The sequence below is a fragment of the Uloborus diversus genome, chromosome 5, assembly GCF_026930045.1.
Source record: "Uloborus diversus isolate 005 chromosome 5, Udiv.v.3.1, whole genome shotgun sequence".
NCBI lineage: Eukaryota > Metazoa > Arthropoda > Arachnida > Araneae > Uloboridae > Uloborus > Uloborus diversus.
Window position 1 is genome coordinate 160,241,115 of NC_072735.1, and position 18,981 is coordinate 160,260,095.

Here is an 18,981-nt window from a genome sequence, read left to right on the forward strand (position 1 = left end):
AATGTTTCTGAAAAAATAACTATGTTTGATATTTTATTTTTATTTATTTATTAATTGTCCTTTCATTGTCTTATTGCAAATGCTATCTCTGTGCACTAATCAGGCACAGAATGTAATATTAATCGATCAAAAGATTTAAGAAGAGTATTAAAGCAATTATTTAATCATTAGGTTCAGAAAAACATTAAAGCATTTGAATGCATAATCAGAAAACTCTTGCATATCTTTGCACAGCAAAGGTCTAAAAAGTATTTAAGTACGGTTGCAATTGAAGTCTTTCAGTATATTTTGAAGTGAGAGCGGTTTCCCGGCCTAGGGCTATTTTTGGCTAATTTCAGGAAGTGGTTTGGCTATTTTCGTAAATTTTCACCTGGCAACCCTGCTGGCAAATATGGATGCCTGTAACATTTTTCCGTGAAATTTCAGGACAAATTATAAGAGTGCATCATAGTATGTGTTGTAGGTTAATTCTTAAGACCGGTTTCACTCAGTTCCTGTCAAAGTAAGATAATGGGATAAAAATATCCGAGTTTTATTCTGAAGCTCGAAAAGATTTGATAATAAATCAGCAACTGCTTAACGGACCCTCACTAAAAAAAGTGTACCACTTTTATCGTTTAACAGTGATTCATTTCGATGTTTGACTCGCCGAAAGAAAGAAGGATCAGCAGTTTGCTTACATCTCACCTACAATGACCATGAGGAACATATCGTTCTGCGCAGTCTTCCCGTTCGTCCGCACCCTGCACGTGTACGTCCCTTGCATGTCCATGTGAGCATTCTTGATGACAAGGGTGCTGGGGGACTGCACACTCGTGTCCACTTTCCCTTCCAGTACATCTTTCGCTTCCGGAGGGTTGTCGATGGTCCACAGATAGACCAGGATGCCGTCCTTTTCCCATTCAACCTCTGTCACTTCTTCAGAGCGTTCGACGATGTAGTGGCACGTCAGTGTGGCCGGTTCACCCTGGAGGACGTATGGACGTATATCGCTGGATGCCAGCCGAACTTCTGTGACCGCAACGGACAGTGCCTCTGGAAAGGAACAAAATATTGGGTTTGAATTGTGGCAAACTAATCCTTATATTCAGAGAAAAATAATTTTAACTAGGAAATCGCCCGTCAAGGTATGACGGGTGAAAATTGCTTCTCTTATTCTACACTAGTGGTACCCGCACAGCTTTGCCCGTAATAGAAAATTTGAAAGGTCTTTTGGTTCGCCTGTATATTTACAAATAATGTATGATGAATTTTCTCGCCAATTGACTTGTACCCATGTTACGGTTCCACGTTATGATAATTTCGTGTCTCGCCAATTGGCTTGTGCCCATGTTAGGGTTCCACGTTATGATAATTTCGTAATTTACTCGTTCATCTTATGAAAATTTTGTTCTTAAAATTCGAATAGAGAAAGAACCACATCGAATTTTTGAAAAATCACTTCGAGGTGCACGCCCCCACGCTACAAACTAACTTTGTGCCAAATTTCATGAAAATCGGCCGTACGGTCTAGGCGCTATGCGCGTCACAGAGATCCTGACAGACATCCGGACAGACAGAGGGACATTCAGCTTTATTATTAGAAAAAGATTTGAACGAAGCCATTGCCTGTTTGGTGATATTTTGATAGTTGAAATTGTAACCCTAACTCCAGTAGATTAACCCTAAACTCCAGTAGGTAGCGTTCATTGTTGACCGTTCTTTCGTTTCTTCATTCCTCAGAAATGATCTAAATTCTACGATTTTTTTTGTCTAATCTAGGCACAAGTAGGCTTATTACCTCACCTTAAATTACGTTTCATTTCGTCACTGAAATTAATTAAAAGTTTCTTTTTAATTTGGACCTATGCCCTTTCTGCATTAATTATCCTGAAAGACTAGTTTAGAGTGCTGAAAATGGAAATCAAACGAAACAGATTGGTTTCAAACTGATTTATGATAATAAAAAATAATATGACTAAGTGACAAACATAATTATTGAAGTCCGTATTCATAAATTCATTGTCTTAAGAAAATACATCCTGTGTTTTCCTCTTTCTCTAGTCTTGTTTTAGTGAAATAAAAATGTCTGATGTAAAAATTACTTTTAAAAAATACAATAACAAACTAAGATAAAAAGCAAAATTTTTGCATGTGTATAAAACTATATTCATATTCATCAAATACATTCTCCATGGAAATCGTTTTTTCTATCCTTCTCGTCTAGTTTTGTGTATCAAGTTCGATGTGCATATTAGTATGACTATGTTCAAAATTGCGCTGAATAATCATCTTGATATTTGTTATTTCTTCCAACAACATGAAAATTTTTCCTTTACACTCAATATTAGCAAAGGTAATTCAGCCGACAAGCATTACTTTGCAATATTCTCTTGAAAACCGTCTATAAAATAGCTAGTCTGAAACCGTTCCTTTGATGTTCTGTCGAATATTTAAACATCATGAATGTTGATAATTGAAAACACTTGTCGTCCAATAGAATCTTTTTCCAAGATCTCAATTTGGGAGATAAGTCCACTTAAAAAAGGAAGGGCACCTGTTTTAGCAGTTACAGATTTCATTTTTCCAACAGATGTGACGGTAAATATTGATGTAATTTCAAAATTTCACTTGTAAGAGATTGGATTTCACATGGTAATAATTTGTCATATCTGTTTAACATTCGTTTCACCGTCCCAAAATCGCGGTTGCAAAGGACAAACAAACGTCCTCTCACAGGAAAGTCATCAGCAATCTTGTTAAATTTCTTCAGTGTTATTTTTAGAAAAAGTCTCCTGCAGTGTTGTTCTTATTTTGACCAGCGTATATCTCACTGAAAGCATGCAGTTTTTTCTCAGTTCCTAGAATGATAATAATAAAACCCCTGAGAAATTAGCGAATTTCATTTCGATTCCGTGATTTCGAATCCGCCTCCCCAACGGACGAACATACCATTACCGAAATTATGTTACATCAAAGGAGTTATTTGTTTTTACTTCATTACGTCGAAAAATCTAGTTCTTCTAGGATCTTGCCATTGCGTCTTACTATTTCTTCCTTCGCGTTTAGTGTAGAAAGGGCATAAGTCCGAGACTTATGCCCTTTCTGCACTAAATGAAAAATGTGACCTCTAAATAAAGTGCTTTGTTGTACAAGGATTGACTTCCTTACTACACAAGTCGATGTCTTCACATACAAATATAGGGAAACCACAGCTAACTCAATTTTGAAAAAAAAAAAAAAGTGACTAATGCCCTTTCTGCAATAATCGGTTCAACTAAGTTACCGAATCGAGTTCAGTCTTGTCACGATAAAGCCATTCCCTGCATCTTAAACATTACCAAAACATATTATCATATTATCATGCCGTGGCGCGAGTTTCATTGTTGAAACTCGCGGGTTACTCCATCATTGGCTATTATTTATACGAGGATCATGCAACTTTTAAGGCTAAGACTATTCTGACGAAAAACACGGAACATCTCTTCCCATGACTCTTCTCTTTCTCAGTATTTTATTTTAAATATATGTGATGTGCAGTGGGTTTATTTCTGTGTTTTAAGAATGTTTATAATGTTTGTTGCAAGGCCGTGCCCAAGGGGAGGGTTTTTGGGGTTAAACCCCTCTCATTGAGGAAAAAATAATAAAATCAAAACGGAGAAAATGTACGTTCACTATAAGTTAACTTCATTGTTAATGCCACTATACAGAGCTCTTTTTATTATTTTTATTATCAAAATTTCAGAATTTACTACAATTCATGATTTTTCATTGTTCTCCTTTTTAATGTCTGAATTCGTACGGAAAATCAGCACCTGAAGAACCGTTCAATAGTTTGTAACTCTAAAGCATCAACTCATTTCTTATGAGGAAGCTATGAACAGAAGAATATTGAGTAGTTGAGTTGCCACTATGGAGACACCTTGTAGTTATTGTGCTAGGTAATACAGTTAGCATTTTTATTAAATTCCTTCCTGGTTAGTTTATAAATATTATTTAACAGTATGCAACTTGATATACGTTACATAATTAGGGGTACCCATCTAAGAGAGGGGGGTACCCCTAATTATGTAACGTATATCAATATCCCATCATAGCGCAGAGTACGGAATTGAAATTTTTAGGGGGGGGGGGGTGTTTTTAGAGGTATTTCTCTCATTTTGGGGGGCTCTTTCTCTTGAAGGCATAGCGATATTTAAGGGGGGAACACCATTGGCATAAAAACATATGTTATAAAAACTTGAACAATTTTTAATATTTTTTGCACTGTACCGCATAGTGAGCAGATAGCTAGCTCCGCAGGGCAAGGACACCACACCCTTGGGACCAAGAAATCAAGAAAAGTTTATTTTTTATTTATTTATTTATTTTATTTTTAACTAATACACTTTTCTTTTAAATGTTAGAAATATTTGTAAAGAAAGATTAACGTGCATTAAAGCAGTAAAAATAGTTTTTTTTTTTGGTTTTCATTAATATAGCGCGAAAGAAATTATTGCTGCTTTTTGTTTGAGATCAACTTTTACACTCACTGTACAAACTATTTCCGTGCCTTGGTTATTTTAAAAGAAAAATATTTTTCTTTGTTGGGGAAAAAACTCTAGTCGTAAAGGCAGGGAATAATAGCCTTAAAAAATTTTTTTACGACTGAAAAATCTATGTCTTGGTGATCAAATAAACCTTCTTATAGTGTTTTTTCTTTATATTTCTAAAAAAATTAATGACTCGCCTCGAAAGGATTAAAAAAGGAATTGATTTCGTACACCCTCTTTCTCTCTGAACTCTGAATTCCAAACGAGAATTATTAAACAGGCCGTAATCTGGGGGTCCTACGGGGGGGGGGGTTTAAAGATTCCTTAAACCCCTTATGTACTTTTTTTTTTCCAGTTTTTTCTTTTTGATGAAGCATTTTCATTTCGTTTTTGAGTTTTACTTGAGTACTTCTAAAACTTTCCGAAGTAAACAGTTCTGCCATCTATTGAGAAAAATCATAAGTATAATGAATTTGCGAGAAACGAAAACAGAATGATTATATAAAATATGAGCATTGAAATAGAGTATTTTCTTAAAAAGAAAACGTGTGAGCAGTATTTAGAAAACCAAAAAATAAATATATAAATTAATTAATTGATTAATATTTTCACACAGATGATAAATTCGTAATAATTTTGAAATTATAAAATAGCTGTTTCTCTTAAAAGGTTTTAAAACAAATTTTGCATGTGTTTCGGCAAACTCTTCGATTACATTTTTTTTGCATGCGATTGCAATTAAATATATGTACAGTGAAAGTTTAATATTTATTGAGAACAAAACCACATATGTTAACTAATGCTTTAATTTTCTCAAGGTAATGTAATTCATTTCTCACTCTTCGTTCTTCTGATCCCTTATACACCAGGCGCGGATCCACGGGAGGGGAACTGGGGGAACGTTCCCCCTCCAAAATCCCAAGTATACCTAAAATTTTTCAGAACAGAATACAGGAAAATTCCCCCGTTTTTTAAAACTTGAACTTGAAGAAAGGCACCAGGAAAAGCGAGGAGAGAACTGTAAAAGCGGATCCAAACAGGGGATAACTGCGGGAAGTTCTCCCCCCTCCCTCAAAAAAAAAAACATCCCAAGAGTCCCTAAAACTGATCAGAAAACAGAGTACAAGAAATGTTTTTCGTTTTTTAGAACGTGAACTAAGGAACCAAGAAAATCAATTAGACAACAGCAGAAGCGGATCCATGGAGGGGAACAGAGGGAATGCTCCCCCCCCCCTTGAAATCTCAGAGATACCTAAAAAATTTCACAACAGAGTGAAGGAAATTTCTTCTGTTTTATGGAACTTGAAGAAACTCCAGGAAAAGCGATTAGAAAATAGCAGAAGCGGGTCCACGGAAGGAAACTGGAGGAATGTCCCCCTTACCCCCCCCCCCAAATCTCATGTGTACCTAAAAATTTTCACAACAGAGTACAGCAAAATTCTTCTGTTTTTTGGAACTTGAACTTGAAGAAAGGCACAAGGAAAAGTGAAGAGAGAATTTCAAAAGCGGATCCCAGGAGGGGAACTGGGGAATGTTCCCCTTTTCCCTCAAAAAAAAATACCAAATGATCCTAAGACTATTTAGAAAACAAAGTACAGGAAATTTGTTCTGTTATTAGAACTTGACGAAAGCCTCCAGGAAAATCGATTCAGGCCCGGACTGGCCAGGTCGGCTAGTCGGCGATCGCCGAGGGCCCCCAAATGAAGCGAAAAAAATTTGTAGCAAAAAATGATTTTACAATTCTTTGATTTTCTTGTAACTATTTAAATCTGTTTCCTTATACGCTTTGCCAGGATCAGGGCCTGATTACTGAATGGACCAACTAGGCTGTGGTCTAGGGCCCTTGCTTTTTAGGGGCATCCAATGGCTAAAGTTGTTTTAGCAAATGACTAAAAGTAAGATTTGACTGCGTAGTGGCTCCAAAAAATCTTTGCTTAGAACCGTCCTATATCTTAATCAGGTCCTGTCCGGGATGCTTTTGATCACTCTTTCTAGTTTTATACAAATAGCACACTGGGTCTAATTAAAGCCTGGTAGGGCCTCGGGTTAAACATTAATTTTAGGTTAGGAGCCCCTAGAGCTTTAAATTCTCTGAATTTGTCCCGTAAACAGGGCCGGATTACCAAATAGGCAACTTAGAAATCGCCTACGGGTCCCCAACAGAAATGTTCGGCCTCCCTGTAAAAAATCATCAGGGCCCCTAACCACCCACTGGATTGCCTCCCCCCCCCCGCTCAAAAAAAGTAAAAGAGTGGTTGTTTTTGTATGCTTCAATATTTCTACCTAAATTTTGAATTAATTTCTTTAAATATTTTTACAAGTTTATTATTATTTTAAGGTTTTGACTTGTTGGGACTTTAAATCCTGATTTTTTGGATGCCCATTTCAATTTTAAGTTATATAAGCAAGTAAGCAAGAGTTTCTCTGGACTTAACAGTATTCTAATAATAACTGTTCTCTGTAAGTCTTGTTCTTGAAAAAAGTATTCACATTGTATGGAATTCATACTGATTTGGTAAATGAATTAGCTTTCGTTCTGTATTTCTTTTAAGTTTCAGACATGTTTTTTTCGATTCGAGGGTTTTCTTTCAAATATTTTATTTTCTGTTGTCTGTTTGAAATTTTCTTTGAATTCGTTTTTGTCTTATTAATTAATTTTATCTCATTTATGTTGATGTTGATGGTATTTAATGTTCTTTTCTGTGATGAACCAAAATTCACGGAATTTTTTGTTTACCTGAACCGGTCAAAGCATTTTTTCATGAAAATACTTCGACCAGTTTTCACGGCATTTTCGGTAATTTTTTGAATGCTTTGAATCCTTTTTTTGAATTTCATTTTATTCCTCTATTAACCAGGATGTTTAGAGGTGTTGTGTGCCTTTTATATAAGTTGAGATACAAAACATTAACATCAATCGTTTGATCAAGTTAAATTTTTGTTTTCACACTTTTAGAACTGATGAGACTATCATTAAGAGATTCAGGGGTGTCCAACCCCCCTAAGAGCAAGGGTGCACCTCCTTAAATATCACGAAGAACCCCCCCCCCCAAAGCAAAAGTCCCCCTCCCCAGAAAGTGAAAAACACCCCTCAAAACAACCCCCCTAAAACTTTTAATGGCGCAGTCTGCGCCATGACCCCCCCCCCCCTAGATGGATGGGCACCCCTGAAGAGAGATTTTAAAATTTTGCGGATTTTTCATGCTCCGTATATATATATATATATATATATATATATATATATATATATATATATACTAGCTGACCCAGCCCCGCGTTGCTGTGGCGAAGTAGTTGGATTAAAATATTCCTTTACTCAATATTTTTTTAGAATCTAACTAATATTTTTAGTAAAGCTTAAAATAGTCTAGCCAATTTCAAAACAAATGAGATTGATAATGTACGTGTTAGGCTGAATTAAGTAATTATTGAATTTAGTAAGTACTAACTAAATTTTCAATGGTTAAATGGGTATGTTTACGCTTAGTAAATTTTGCAAGTATGACTTCGGCCTAAAACAAAAGCAAAATAACTTGAAGGTGATAGTAAATATCTAAACTGATTGTAATATATCAGAACGTAAAAAATTCAAGATGAACCAACATACACTTTTAGAATGTACACCAAATTTTATTTATCTCAATTTATCTATAGATTGTAATCAATAACTTTTTTACAAAATACTTTAATTAAATTAAAAACATATAAGAATTACATTTTATAAATGAGGTAGATGACATTGACTTCGATCCATTGTTCCTATTATTTGAAAACTAAACATTTCCTGAGCACTAAGTTGCGCACGGTATTCTTGCTTAACCTGTCTTTTGCAAACATGAATAGGTATGATAACTATCCCACTCGTAAGTAGGCGATAGTTACCGGGTGCCCTGAAAAAGACTGACTGTTTTCTAAAATTCATAACGGGAAAATGGTTAATGATAAATAAATATTTTTTGCAGAAAATTCATGCGGTAGGTGGTAAGTTTCGTCCACCAGAGCTCCAAAGTTTAGTTTAAAAGTTTTTCAATAGATGGCGCTGCAGATAGTGAGTCAAAAAATAATTATTGGAATTCACCGATTTTTCCTCCAATTGCGACATGGGGTTGCAGCCGGCGGCAGGCATTTTGAAAATATTGTTGCGAAATTTTATTTATTAAAAACATTTTTCGAAAAACTATCTTGTATTTTTTTCTCTTTATTTGTTTTACAGTCTTACATCTGCTGCGCCATCTATTGAAAAATTCTAGAACTAAATTCTGGAACTTTGGGGGACGAAAATTACGGCCCACCACATGAATTTTCTGCAAAAATTATTTTTTATCATTAATCATTTTATTGTTATGAATTTTTGAAAACAGTCAGTCTTTTTCGGGACACCCTGTAGTTGCTCATGAGAGAAACCTGTATGTTTCAAGTCCAAACTGAAAGTAGACATTGTTTGGTCTTGAGATCTATTTATGGTCTTTTCAAAAGCTAAAAAAATAGGAAATTGAAGCCTTTCAAATGTGTTTGAAAATTATGACGCTATTAATCTCTGACGTGGCAACACAAAAATTTCTCCTTTAAACTTTTTCCGTCAAAATTGTTGAAATTTTGATGAAGAAACGTGTACCGTTGCATAATCTAGGTGGGTTTAAACTGAAAAAGAATAATTGGTGAACGAATTTTCAACCGAAAATCGTCTAGAAGTATTCCTGGTATATCCAAAGAATTTAAAAACTCAGTTGGAATGTTTACGGCTTTGTTTTATCGACAGCTGTATAGACTTGTTCAGCATCAACGGTCAGCATAATCTGATTATGATTTTTTCTTCAGCTGTCCGTAATGGCTCATTATTCACAATAATTGTAGCTAAGACAGCTTCATTGCCAGAAGTCATAAGTCAGGAACCTTCCTAAAATTATCCTGAAGTATTTCTGAAGAATTCCGAAACCTCTCCGATTCGAGACAATCATTTCTCTGAAACCTTTAGAGAGAACCGAAGAAAGATTAAAAATAATAGCTTGGCCCATTTTTCGACTCACCAAGAAAGTACCAAAAGCATTATCGCAACCATAGTCACTGCTAAGAAGGACTTTCAAGCACGCACAAAGAATTCTACTTGATTGTTACTCTTGGAAAGTTACGGAATCGAGTGACTCCCTTCCTCCCATTGGGAGTTGTATCAATCTGTACGGACCACGACGACGGTAATGAAGTCAGTTCATCACTAAAATTCACTTACCATACGGAAATTATCCTGGAGTCTTTGAAGAATTGAGTACTATCTCAGGCTAAAAGGCAGTCGTGTCGCTCGACCTTCAGAAAAAGATTAGGTAAGTTGAATAGAAAGCACACCTCTCTACTTTTCCTCGAAAGCTCCAACACTAACGCTGCAAGCATGGCGAAAGGTAATTCATCTGCAATTCCTGCTCAGCTACGGATACCAGAAACTCATTCACTATCTTTGAGAGTTTCGTCGATGTAGACTGAACGCAATCGAACTGAAGCCGATACACTTAATAAATACGCTCAGTTAATCTTTAAACTGGGAATTAAAAATATCTTTCATAACTGCATTCATGACGTTTGTAGCAATTAAGGAACCTTTTTCAGGAAGATACTTGATTTCCAACTAAAATTGTTGAGGACCTGTGAAATCACACCATTTTCCACGAAAATAATCAGTGATATTTCGGATTTGTTTACAGTGCATGCAAAATAGCGTGGATCATTAGTAAATAACTTTATTTCTGAGAATTGGGCCAAACACATTAGGTTTTTGACAATTAAAAAAAAAAAAAAATCAGGGTCGTTTTTGGTGGTTTAAGCACTCTCCGTGTACTGCAAGATGCTGTACAGAAGGGTCTCGTTCGTATATGGGGAAGCCAAATAGCTTCGTTGCTGTTTTTATGCCCACTCATCGCGTTTTTTTCGGCAATTTTTTCCATACTTCAAATGTTACCTAATAAGGACCATTAACAACGAATTTGACGAATTATTTTATGGATTTCACGGAATTGCAAAACTCGACATTTATATGAGCCTCATACATTTTTAAAAGCAGTGGTGAGTATTTAATTACCCGCTACTTATCAATTTCAAATTGATTTGTAGAATTTTACATTTACATTGAAAAGTGTGGCCTCTATACTCTTCCTTTCTACGGCGATATTGTTGATAACCATCAATATCCGTAACATAGTATTATTTGTTAATTTTAATTAACTTAAGAATAAAATTTTTGAGGATGAATCAACTTACAGCGCCATCTAGTAAGAATTTACAGAACCAAACAATCAATGCTCATTATTAATGTATAATAAACATTTTATTTGCAATAAAAAGTTATAAAAACCATCCTATCTTTTAAGTTGGACAAAATTACAGATACGTATGAAATTTAATAAAAATCGGATCAGTAGTTTCGGAGTTTACCCCGAACAAACATCGTGACACGAGATTTTATATATATATATATATATATATATATATATATATATATATATATATATATTGTCTATTTAAAAATGTGTTTAAAAATCGCAGTTGCACAGTTTAGCTGCTCCTGGGTTAATATGTGTTGAGTTTCGTTTTTTTATTCAAATATTTGCTAAAACATATTTTCAACTTTTAAAATTTTAGCAAAGGTATTAGGGGTCCGACTAAGATATCGAGGGGTCGTAGGCCAAAATTTTTTTGGGGGGCCCTATATTCAAACTCTATCCATTGGCTAAAACAATTTTAGCCACAAACTAAAGTAGTTTCAGCCATTTGAGGGCAAAACTCAACACATAAATATCGGAGGTCCTAAGCTACGGCCTAGTTGGCCTATTCAGTAATCACATCCTGGAGGTGTTTAGGTGTTCGATTTATTTTTAAAAATATTCTTTGGTTTCTCTGGCCGTGGGCCCCTTAGTGGTGTACCCCCGCCTCGCATTACGAAGTCTGCGAGTACGTAGGTCTCGAGAGTAATCCTAAATTTGAAAAAAGTTATCTCTTGCAAATTCCAACAAATAAAATTTTAACCAACTACTTTTCTTTCCTTCCCTATTTCTCCAAGTGTACTACCGACGCGACGCCTCTGGGGGTGCCGGCGGTAATACACAGCTTTGTCAATTGGGTTCCACGTATGGTTTAGTTACTCCGGTGACAGGAGTAAATTAGGACCCCTCGGAGAGTCATGTCAGCTTTTGTGATCCAGGGCGGTAAAAGTGCGTTTCTCCACGTTTCTGCAAGTTCTTGTAGAATCAAAAAGATGAGATAAGACAAGAACTGTGGAATTTGCGTATGGATGATGGCCGTGTGAAAAAATCTCGAACAAAAGAGACATGCAGGTGTAATAAAAATAGGAGTAATGAAAACTTCATGACTCGTTCAAGACTCAATGGTTTCATGGCGGCGACATCTCCTTTTGCTTTTAAACCAGTAAATAAATAGGAAAATTGAATGCACATGGAAATCTTTATGATAGGGTCCAACCGGATATTGGCAATAAAACTATTCCACATGGGGTTTTGTCTTCTGCAATCGGCATTATAGTAAGATATTTGAAGGTTTGTATTTTACTTGCGTGCAAGCCAACTATATTTTTTATTATGGAAATTAAAAGATAGATACATTGGGACAAAATAGTGACAAGATGAAGCAAAAAAGGTATGACTATTTTTCTACCATTAAGGCATTGCTTTAAGCTCAAAATAGCGTGTGATAAAAAAATCTCAGCCCCTTCCAACAGAGACTCACCCACGGAGAGGATAAGGGGCTCCCTCTTAGACTAAGCCCCGGCCCTCCCCTCCCATTAGGCCTAAAAATGCAGAATTTTATATATGATTTTCAAAAATTTCCCAATCAAATAATTTGTGTTAAATTTAAATAAAATTTGCAAAAAGTCTCTAAATTAGCGTTTTGTTATATGATGCTAAGATCCAATGTGAAAGTAGAAGACGAAGAATATAAACACGATTATGATTTGTAATTTGTGTATTGTCTATCAAGCTATTATTTACTTAGAACTCAATTTTGATATTTTAAAAAATAGTTTTGAATTTATATTTTTAATAATTATTTTTTCTCGTGCGGGAAAAACATAGTATTTCCCAGGACGGCAAATACCAGTGGTGGGAAAAACCTTTCCAACCCTGGCCTTGCATCGCAATCCTTCTCCACACAGTCTCCTCTTACAAGGTAAATAAAGTTTTAAAAATATAATAAAAAAAAGGAAAAACGTTCAATTTAGAAATAATGATAAATAAAATAACGCACCTTTAATAGATTTTGTAAAAATGGCATGGAATTTCGTTCTGCTAAAGGGTAAGGCAAGTAAAACTTCAAACACGTGTTTTTTTATACATAAATTTAACTTTAGTTTTATTATTTAACATGTTCAAAAAGAAAAAGCAATTTTTGAAACAATAACTTTCTCACATTTTCGCGGGAAAGGGCCCCCAGAACCCCCATACCAGGGGGCCCCTTTCCAGTACCTAGACGACCACCCCAGAAGGAGCCAGTCCGGGCCTGAATCGATTAAACGATACCGGAAGCGGATCCACGGAGGGGAACTGGGGAAATGTTCCCCTCCCCCCAAAAAATCCCACGTGTACCTAAAAAGTTTCAAAACAGAGTGCAGGAAAATTTTTCATCTAGTTTCCAGTACTAATCTTTTGAAATAAATCTTTTTGAGTACAAACCTGTTTAAACTGTCTTTTGTATTTATTTGTTGTAGAGTATCATTATATGTAAAGCTTCCACAATTTATTGGCACAACCAGAGAGGGGGGGGGGGGGGGGGGTACCATCCCAGAAGGCAGATTAGAATTTTTTTAAAAACATTTATTATAATTAAAGAGAAGAATAGAACGTACCTGAGGAAAACGAAGCTATTTTAATAAGAGGGGGAAAATGTCGCGAAAATCTAAATTTCTATTAAAAAGAACCTTGAAAATTTTCAATCGTGGCGGATTATTGATCAGTTAATTACATCCCGCACCTACCTATTTCTTTCATTCTCCTTCCTCCCCCCTCCCCTTTTTCCTATTCGGTTTAAAAATACGAAAGTCTTCATAATGCTACACTTTGGAAGTATCCTTTCCCCCGCCAAAACCTTTCAAGAGCTCCTCAAATTTCGTTTTCAGGACTTCAATTTCGAAAAATTTTCAGAGGAGGACTACCTAACACCTCGCATTCTAAAAACATCGAGAATCGTTTAATATTGCTTTTTTGGAGCTTCAAATTTGAAAAATAGCCAAACCTCTTACGTTACCGAATATGGTCTACAGTCACGTTTTTAAGACGACAATTACGAAAATTTCCGGACAAGGGCCCGAATGCTCTCATAGAAAATCTTAAAATGAAAAAAATTACAATTTCGAAAAATCTGAGGGAGAGGAGAGCGTTTTCTAAGACTTCAGTTGCGAAATATTTTTTTAGAAGAGCCCCAGAATTCCACTGCTCGTAACATCATCAAAGTTTGTCTGTAACTGCGTTTTTGGAACTTCAATTTAGAAATATCGGGCGGAGGGGGTGATCGATTTTGATCTATTCTATAAAAAAAAAAAAAAAATATCGGGGTAAACCCCAAAAAGTACCATTTCTTACCGTACCGTCAACAACTATCGCTTTTTAAAACTTCAATTTCTAAAAATTTCCATCGAAGACCAGCCCCCTTTCGAAACTTTCCTCCCCGTATAAGCTCATCAGAGACCGTCTAGTACTGTTCTTAGGATTACAATTTCAAAATTTTTCCGGGAGAAACCCCTAGACTCCCTACCAGTTGGTGAACATTTTAAGGTTAAAATATAAAAACAACAATACAGATACAGCAATGAGTAAAACAGTTTTTTAAATTATTTTTTGAGAACTGTACTTGCAGAATTTGTAATGCACAATTCGTTTTATAACAAGCGTTACGACGCAAAGGATAAGTTTTATAGCTCAATTTTCATGGTTATTTTTTAAATAAGTAATATCATATACCCCCCCCCCCCCCATAAACATAAATTGCGGAAGAAAAAGTTCCCCTCCCAAATCCATAGTCTGGATCCGCCACTGTTATACACCAAATGACGAGTTTTCTGCTCTTCACTTTGCGTAGGATGGAAGCATAACGGAATTAGTTACTTTGAAATATTTGAGAAATGGAAAATTGTATATTTCATGAGAAATGAAAAAAAAAAAAAATCTCACAACTTTAAAATTAAAAAAAGGAGGTGTAGTGTTTCAAAATTTTTGAAAAATGTTCTTGTGCATTTTAATATTTTATTGTATTTTTTTGGTGACTATACCCAAATTTTCTGAGAATTTTTGAAACTCAAACCTCCCCCAGAACTCAGACGGATTAATTTTTCTCCCATAAGTAATGGGGAAAAAAAAACAATATTAATGGTGTTTTCTTTTATTTAAATGGGATAAATTTAAATTATTTTTTTTAAATTTAAATATGATATCGAGGGGAATGTTCTTCGTCCCTTCCGAATTCTCATAGAAACCGTTATTGCCTTGCAATCGGCACAGTTACCCTTCTGTTATCTTGATTGCGATCAACATGAGGGGAATGTGTAGCAAAATTAAATTGCAGGGCAAGGTGAAATGGTTAAATATTACATCTGTTCTTAGCGGCAGCTATCTGTTAATATTTAAACAATGCAGTAACACATGTATTTTATTTCAGTCAGGAAAAAGTTATCTCTGAAGATAAAAGTAGATATGATAACACAAGCAATATTCAAAAACTGATGTATCATATGGTAATACAGTAAAAACCCTCTAATGAGGATACTAACGGGCAAATGTTTTTATCCGCAATAAGAAGGGTGTCCGCAGGACAGGGGTTTAATAATGTTATTTCCCTTGGAATCGGGGGAATTAAAAATTGTTCGCATAAGAGGGATGTCCGCATTTGAGGGGTGTCCGTTAGGAGGGGTTTTGCTGTATTTTGTTGTAAGTCAAAAATTATTTTTGTTATTACAAAATGATAACGTTCCTGATATTAACATTCAGTTTATTTATTTATTTGTTTTAAAAAATAGCCTTTTTTTACTTTAAAAGCTTTGTACAATTAGCCAAGAACACGCGAGCCAAAGCGGATGGGGCAAAGTGGGAAATGGTTTATTTGATTTACTTGATCAATCATTTAATTATTTACCAATGAATTCATTTAGCGAATAAGTCATTTGCATTCCTTTCTTTAATAATTCACTTATTTATGCAGTCATTCGCCTATTTTCTTATTCATTCACTATTCTATTTACTCATTTATTTTTTCTCACACATTATTTTGTTTTTGTTTGTTTATTGCTCGATCGTCTATTCATTTACTCATTGATTTGATCAAAACTATTTTCAGCAGCCAAGCAGAAAGCATTTCACCGGAAAAATATTTCATATTCCACCTTACCCCCATGGGGGGGAAAAATCTTTCAAAGAATTTCCTCCACTTTCTTTCTTTACTTCGTGTTAAAGTCATTGTTACGTCAATAAGAATATTTAACTATTTTTAAGCAAGCTATGTAAATGAATATAAAGTTACACAAATGAATAGAACTAAGCGATAGAAACTGTTAGATTAAATATATTGAACAATATTTACACATTTGAAATGAATGAAAAAGAAAGCAAAAATTTTTCGATTTTGAAAACGCATCGCAGGAAAGTTTTCTAAGTACCCAGTGTTCCCTTTTGTGACTCCAGAAAACGGGATATTTCGGCTTCCAGGGGAGTGAGGTTGGCTGGGAAACGAAACGCATGGTGATTGGTTGCCATTGATTGGTTAAATACATATTTTGGCAGGATACACTGAATTTCTTATAATCAGTTATACGGTCAACACTCTTTGTACTCGACCACGTTATAGTAAATATCCTTGCTAGAAATTTAATGATTTCGACAGAGAGACATGACTAATGCTCGGGGAGCACATTAACTTTAGCAGTTTACCTTATTCCAGTGGCTCTCAACCTTTCAGACGCTGCGCCCCCTTTTAACACTGACGGGAGATCACGCCTTTTGCCTCCCCCAGTACCATATATGTTCAAGTAGTATAATAAGAAAATCCAAGTTTGAAACAGAATTTGATTATACAAGTTTGTTCACAAAATTTAACTTTTCTACACAAAACTTAATTTTGAGCATATTATTATTAAAGCATTTGAAATCAAATAACGCGCGTACGAGAAAACCTCAATTTAGTTAAGTTGGCATGTATTATGAGTTACTCTCACAGCTACAATGCGACGGCTACCATTGCTTTGTCCTTGCATATTATGTTGTAACTGACAAAACACACCTCAGGAGTCCAAATTTGGTTGAAAATTTGACTTCCTGTATGCTAATATTCAAAATTGATGTTTACAAAGGTATGTGGTTAAAAACAGTACTGAAAACTTTAAAAACAAGAAGTTCTGTCTAGAACTAGACGAGCCTACTTTCCCGTATACCCATACTACTTTCTAGTACCTGATCAATGTTCTCAAAATAGCTAAAATCGCAAATTGTTTCAAACATATTTTTCCAATATTTTAAGCTACTTTCTAGGAATAAAATATTCCTCACTCATCTAAAAAAATTAGATGCGTAAAAAAAAGAAAAAAAAACAAAACGAACAAATAAAATAGCAGCAACTTTTAAACAAAGCAGCTAATACACTTTTTTCCATTTAAAAAAAATTGTTCAACAGCTTTCAAAACGAAAAAACAATAATAAAAATTAATAAGCTCATTAAAATAAATACACCCTATCAAAAAAAAATCGTTTCTTTTTCCCCTGTTGCCAAAATTAATTTTTTAAATTAATTAATGCACTTATCAAGATAAATAAAAACAATAAAATGTCAACGTAAAGAAATACTTTTCATTGTCAAAAAAAAAAAAAAAAAATCGTCTGCGCGTATCTTTATGTAGAAACATAAATGACTTCGAGTTTATTCACCGAAAACTGAATACCTAAATAAAAACTTTAGCGTTAAAATTAAAACAAATCACATCAACAATAATTATTTCACAGTTAAAACCATAGCGTCGGAGTCGGAGTCAATCTAATTTTGGGATGAAGGAGTCGGAGTCGAATATCCAAGAATCGGAGTCAGTCATTTGTCCGTGTATAAATTTTTGCCAAAGCTAGGAAGTCATAGTCGAAGTCGGGGAGTCGGAGTCCGATTAATTGTCGGGCACAGGAGTCGGATTCGAATTCAGGTGCCCCTAAATTCTCGGAGTCGGAGTCTGGAGTTCGGCGTCAAGAGCTATTTCCAACAAAATTTGTTTGAAGTAAATCCGCCTACAAGTACGGAATCTACATTGACTTTCAGTTTCCCCGTAGGCCCTAATGTTAAGGGATTTGAACTGTTCAAAATTGAACCGAAAATTGTTCAGATCAAAAAGATATTTTATATACAAGTTTTTCATCAAAAGCTTTTTCCTACAAAGTTTGTTTGAAGCAAATTCGCCTCACAGTTTGGAATTGCCTTGAATTTCCCCGTAGGAGCTAATGTTAAGTTTTTTTGAACTGTTCAAAATTGAACAAAAAATAGTTCAAACCAAAAAGCGAAATATGGGAATGAGGTGTCCTTGCCGAGATCTTTCGAACAAAAAAAAGTTTGTTCGAATCGGACTATTCATTCAAAAGTTATTAGGGGGGGGGGACAGACAGACTTTTTTCCCCATCTCAATACCCTACTTTCCAATTTTTAATTTTTCGATATTTATTTAATTATTTTATTTATTTTTGACTTTTTTTTTTTGTTTTTCGGGATATTTTTAAGATGCATTAAGCCTTCTTTCATGCTTTTTTCTTCTTTTTCTGACTTTTACTGGGAAGAAGGCTAAAAAGTGCGTCACTGGACGCTCGGCAGAAGTGATAACTTTCATAGGATTAAATTATTATCTTTTTAGCCTACTTTTCCCAGTAAAAGACAGAAAAAGAAGAAAAAAGCATGAAAGAAGGCTTAATGCATCTTAAAAATATCCCGAAAAAACAAAAAAAAGTCAAAAATAAATAAAATAATTAAATAAATATCGAAAAATTAAAAATTGGAAAGTAGGGTATAGAGATGGGGAAAAATGTCTATCGGTCTGTCTGTCTGTCCCCCCCTAATAACTTTTGAATGAATAGTCCGATTCAAGCAATTTTTTTTTTTTTTTTTTTTGTTTGAAAGATCTCGGCGAGGACACCTCATTCCCATATTTCACTTTTTGATTTGAACTATTTTTTGTTCAATCTTAAACAGTTCAAAAAAACTTAACATTAGCGCCTACGGGAAAATTCAAGGCAATGCCGAAGTGTGAGGCGAATTTGCTTCAAACAAACTTTGTAGGAAAAAGCTTTTGATGAAAAACTTGTATATAAAATATCTTTTTCATTTGAACAATTTTCCGTTCAATTTTGAACAGTTCAAATCCCTTAACATTAGCGCCTATGGGGAAACTGAAAGTCAATGTAGATTCCGTACTTGAAGGCGAATTTACTTCAAACAAATTTTCTTGGAAATAGTTCTTGAC

General features: G+C 34.8%; 1 protein-coding gene across 1 annotated transcript in view; it reads right to left on the minus strand.

The window, feature by feature from the left end:
- Positions 1–18,981, minus strand: part of LOC129222332 (uncharacterized) — a 94,157-nt gene that overhangs the window by 17,158 nt on the left and 58,018 nt on the right. Inside the window, exon 2 of the mRNA XM_054856827.1 lies at positions 688–1,035. Coding sequence (XP_054712802.1) covers positions 688–1,035 — 348 coding nt within the window. The remainder of the gene's footprint in view (positions 1–687; positions 1,036–18,981) is intronic.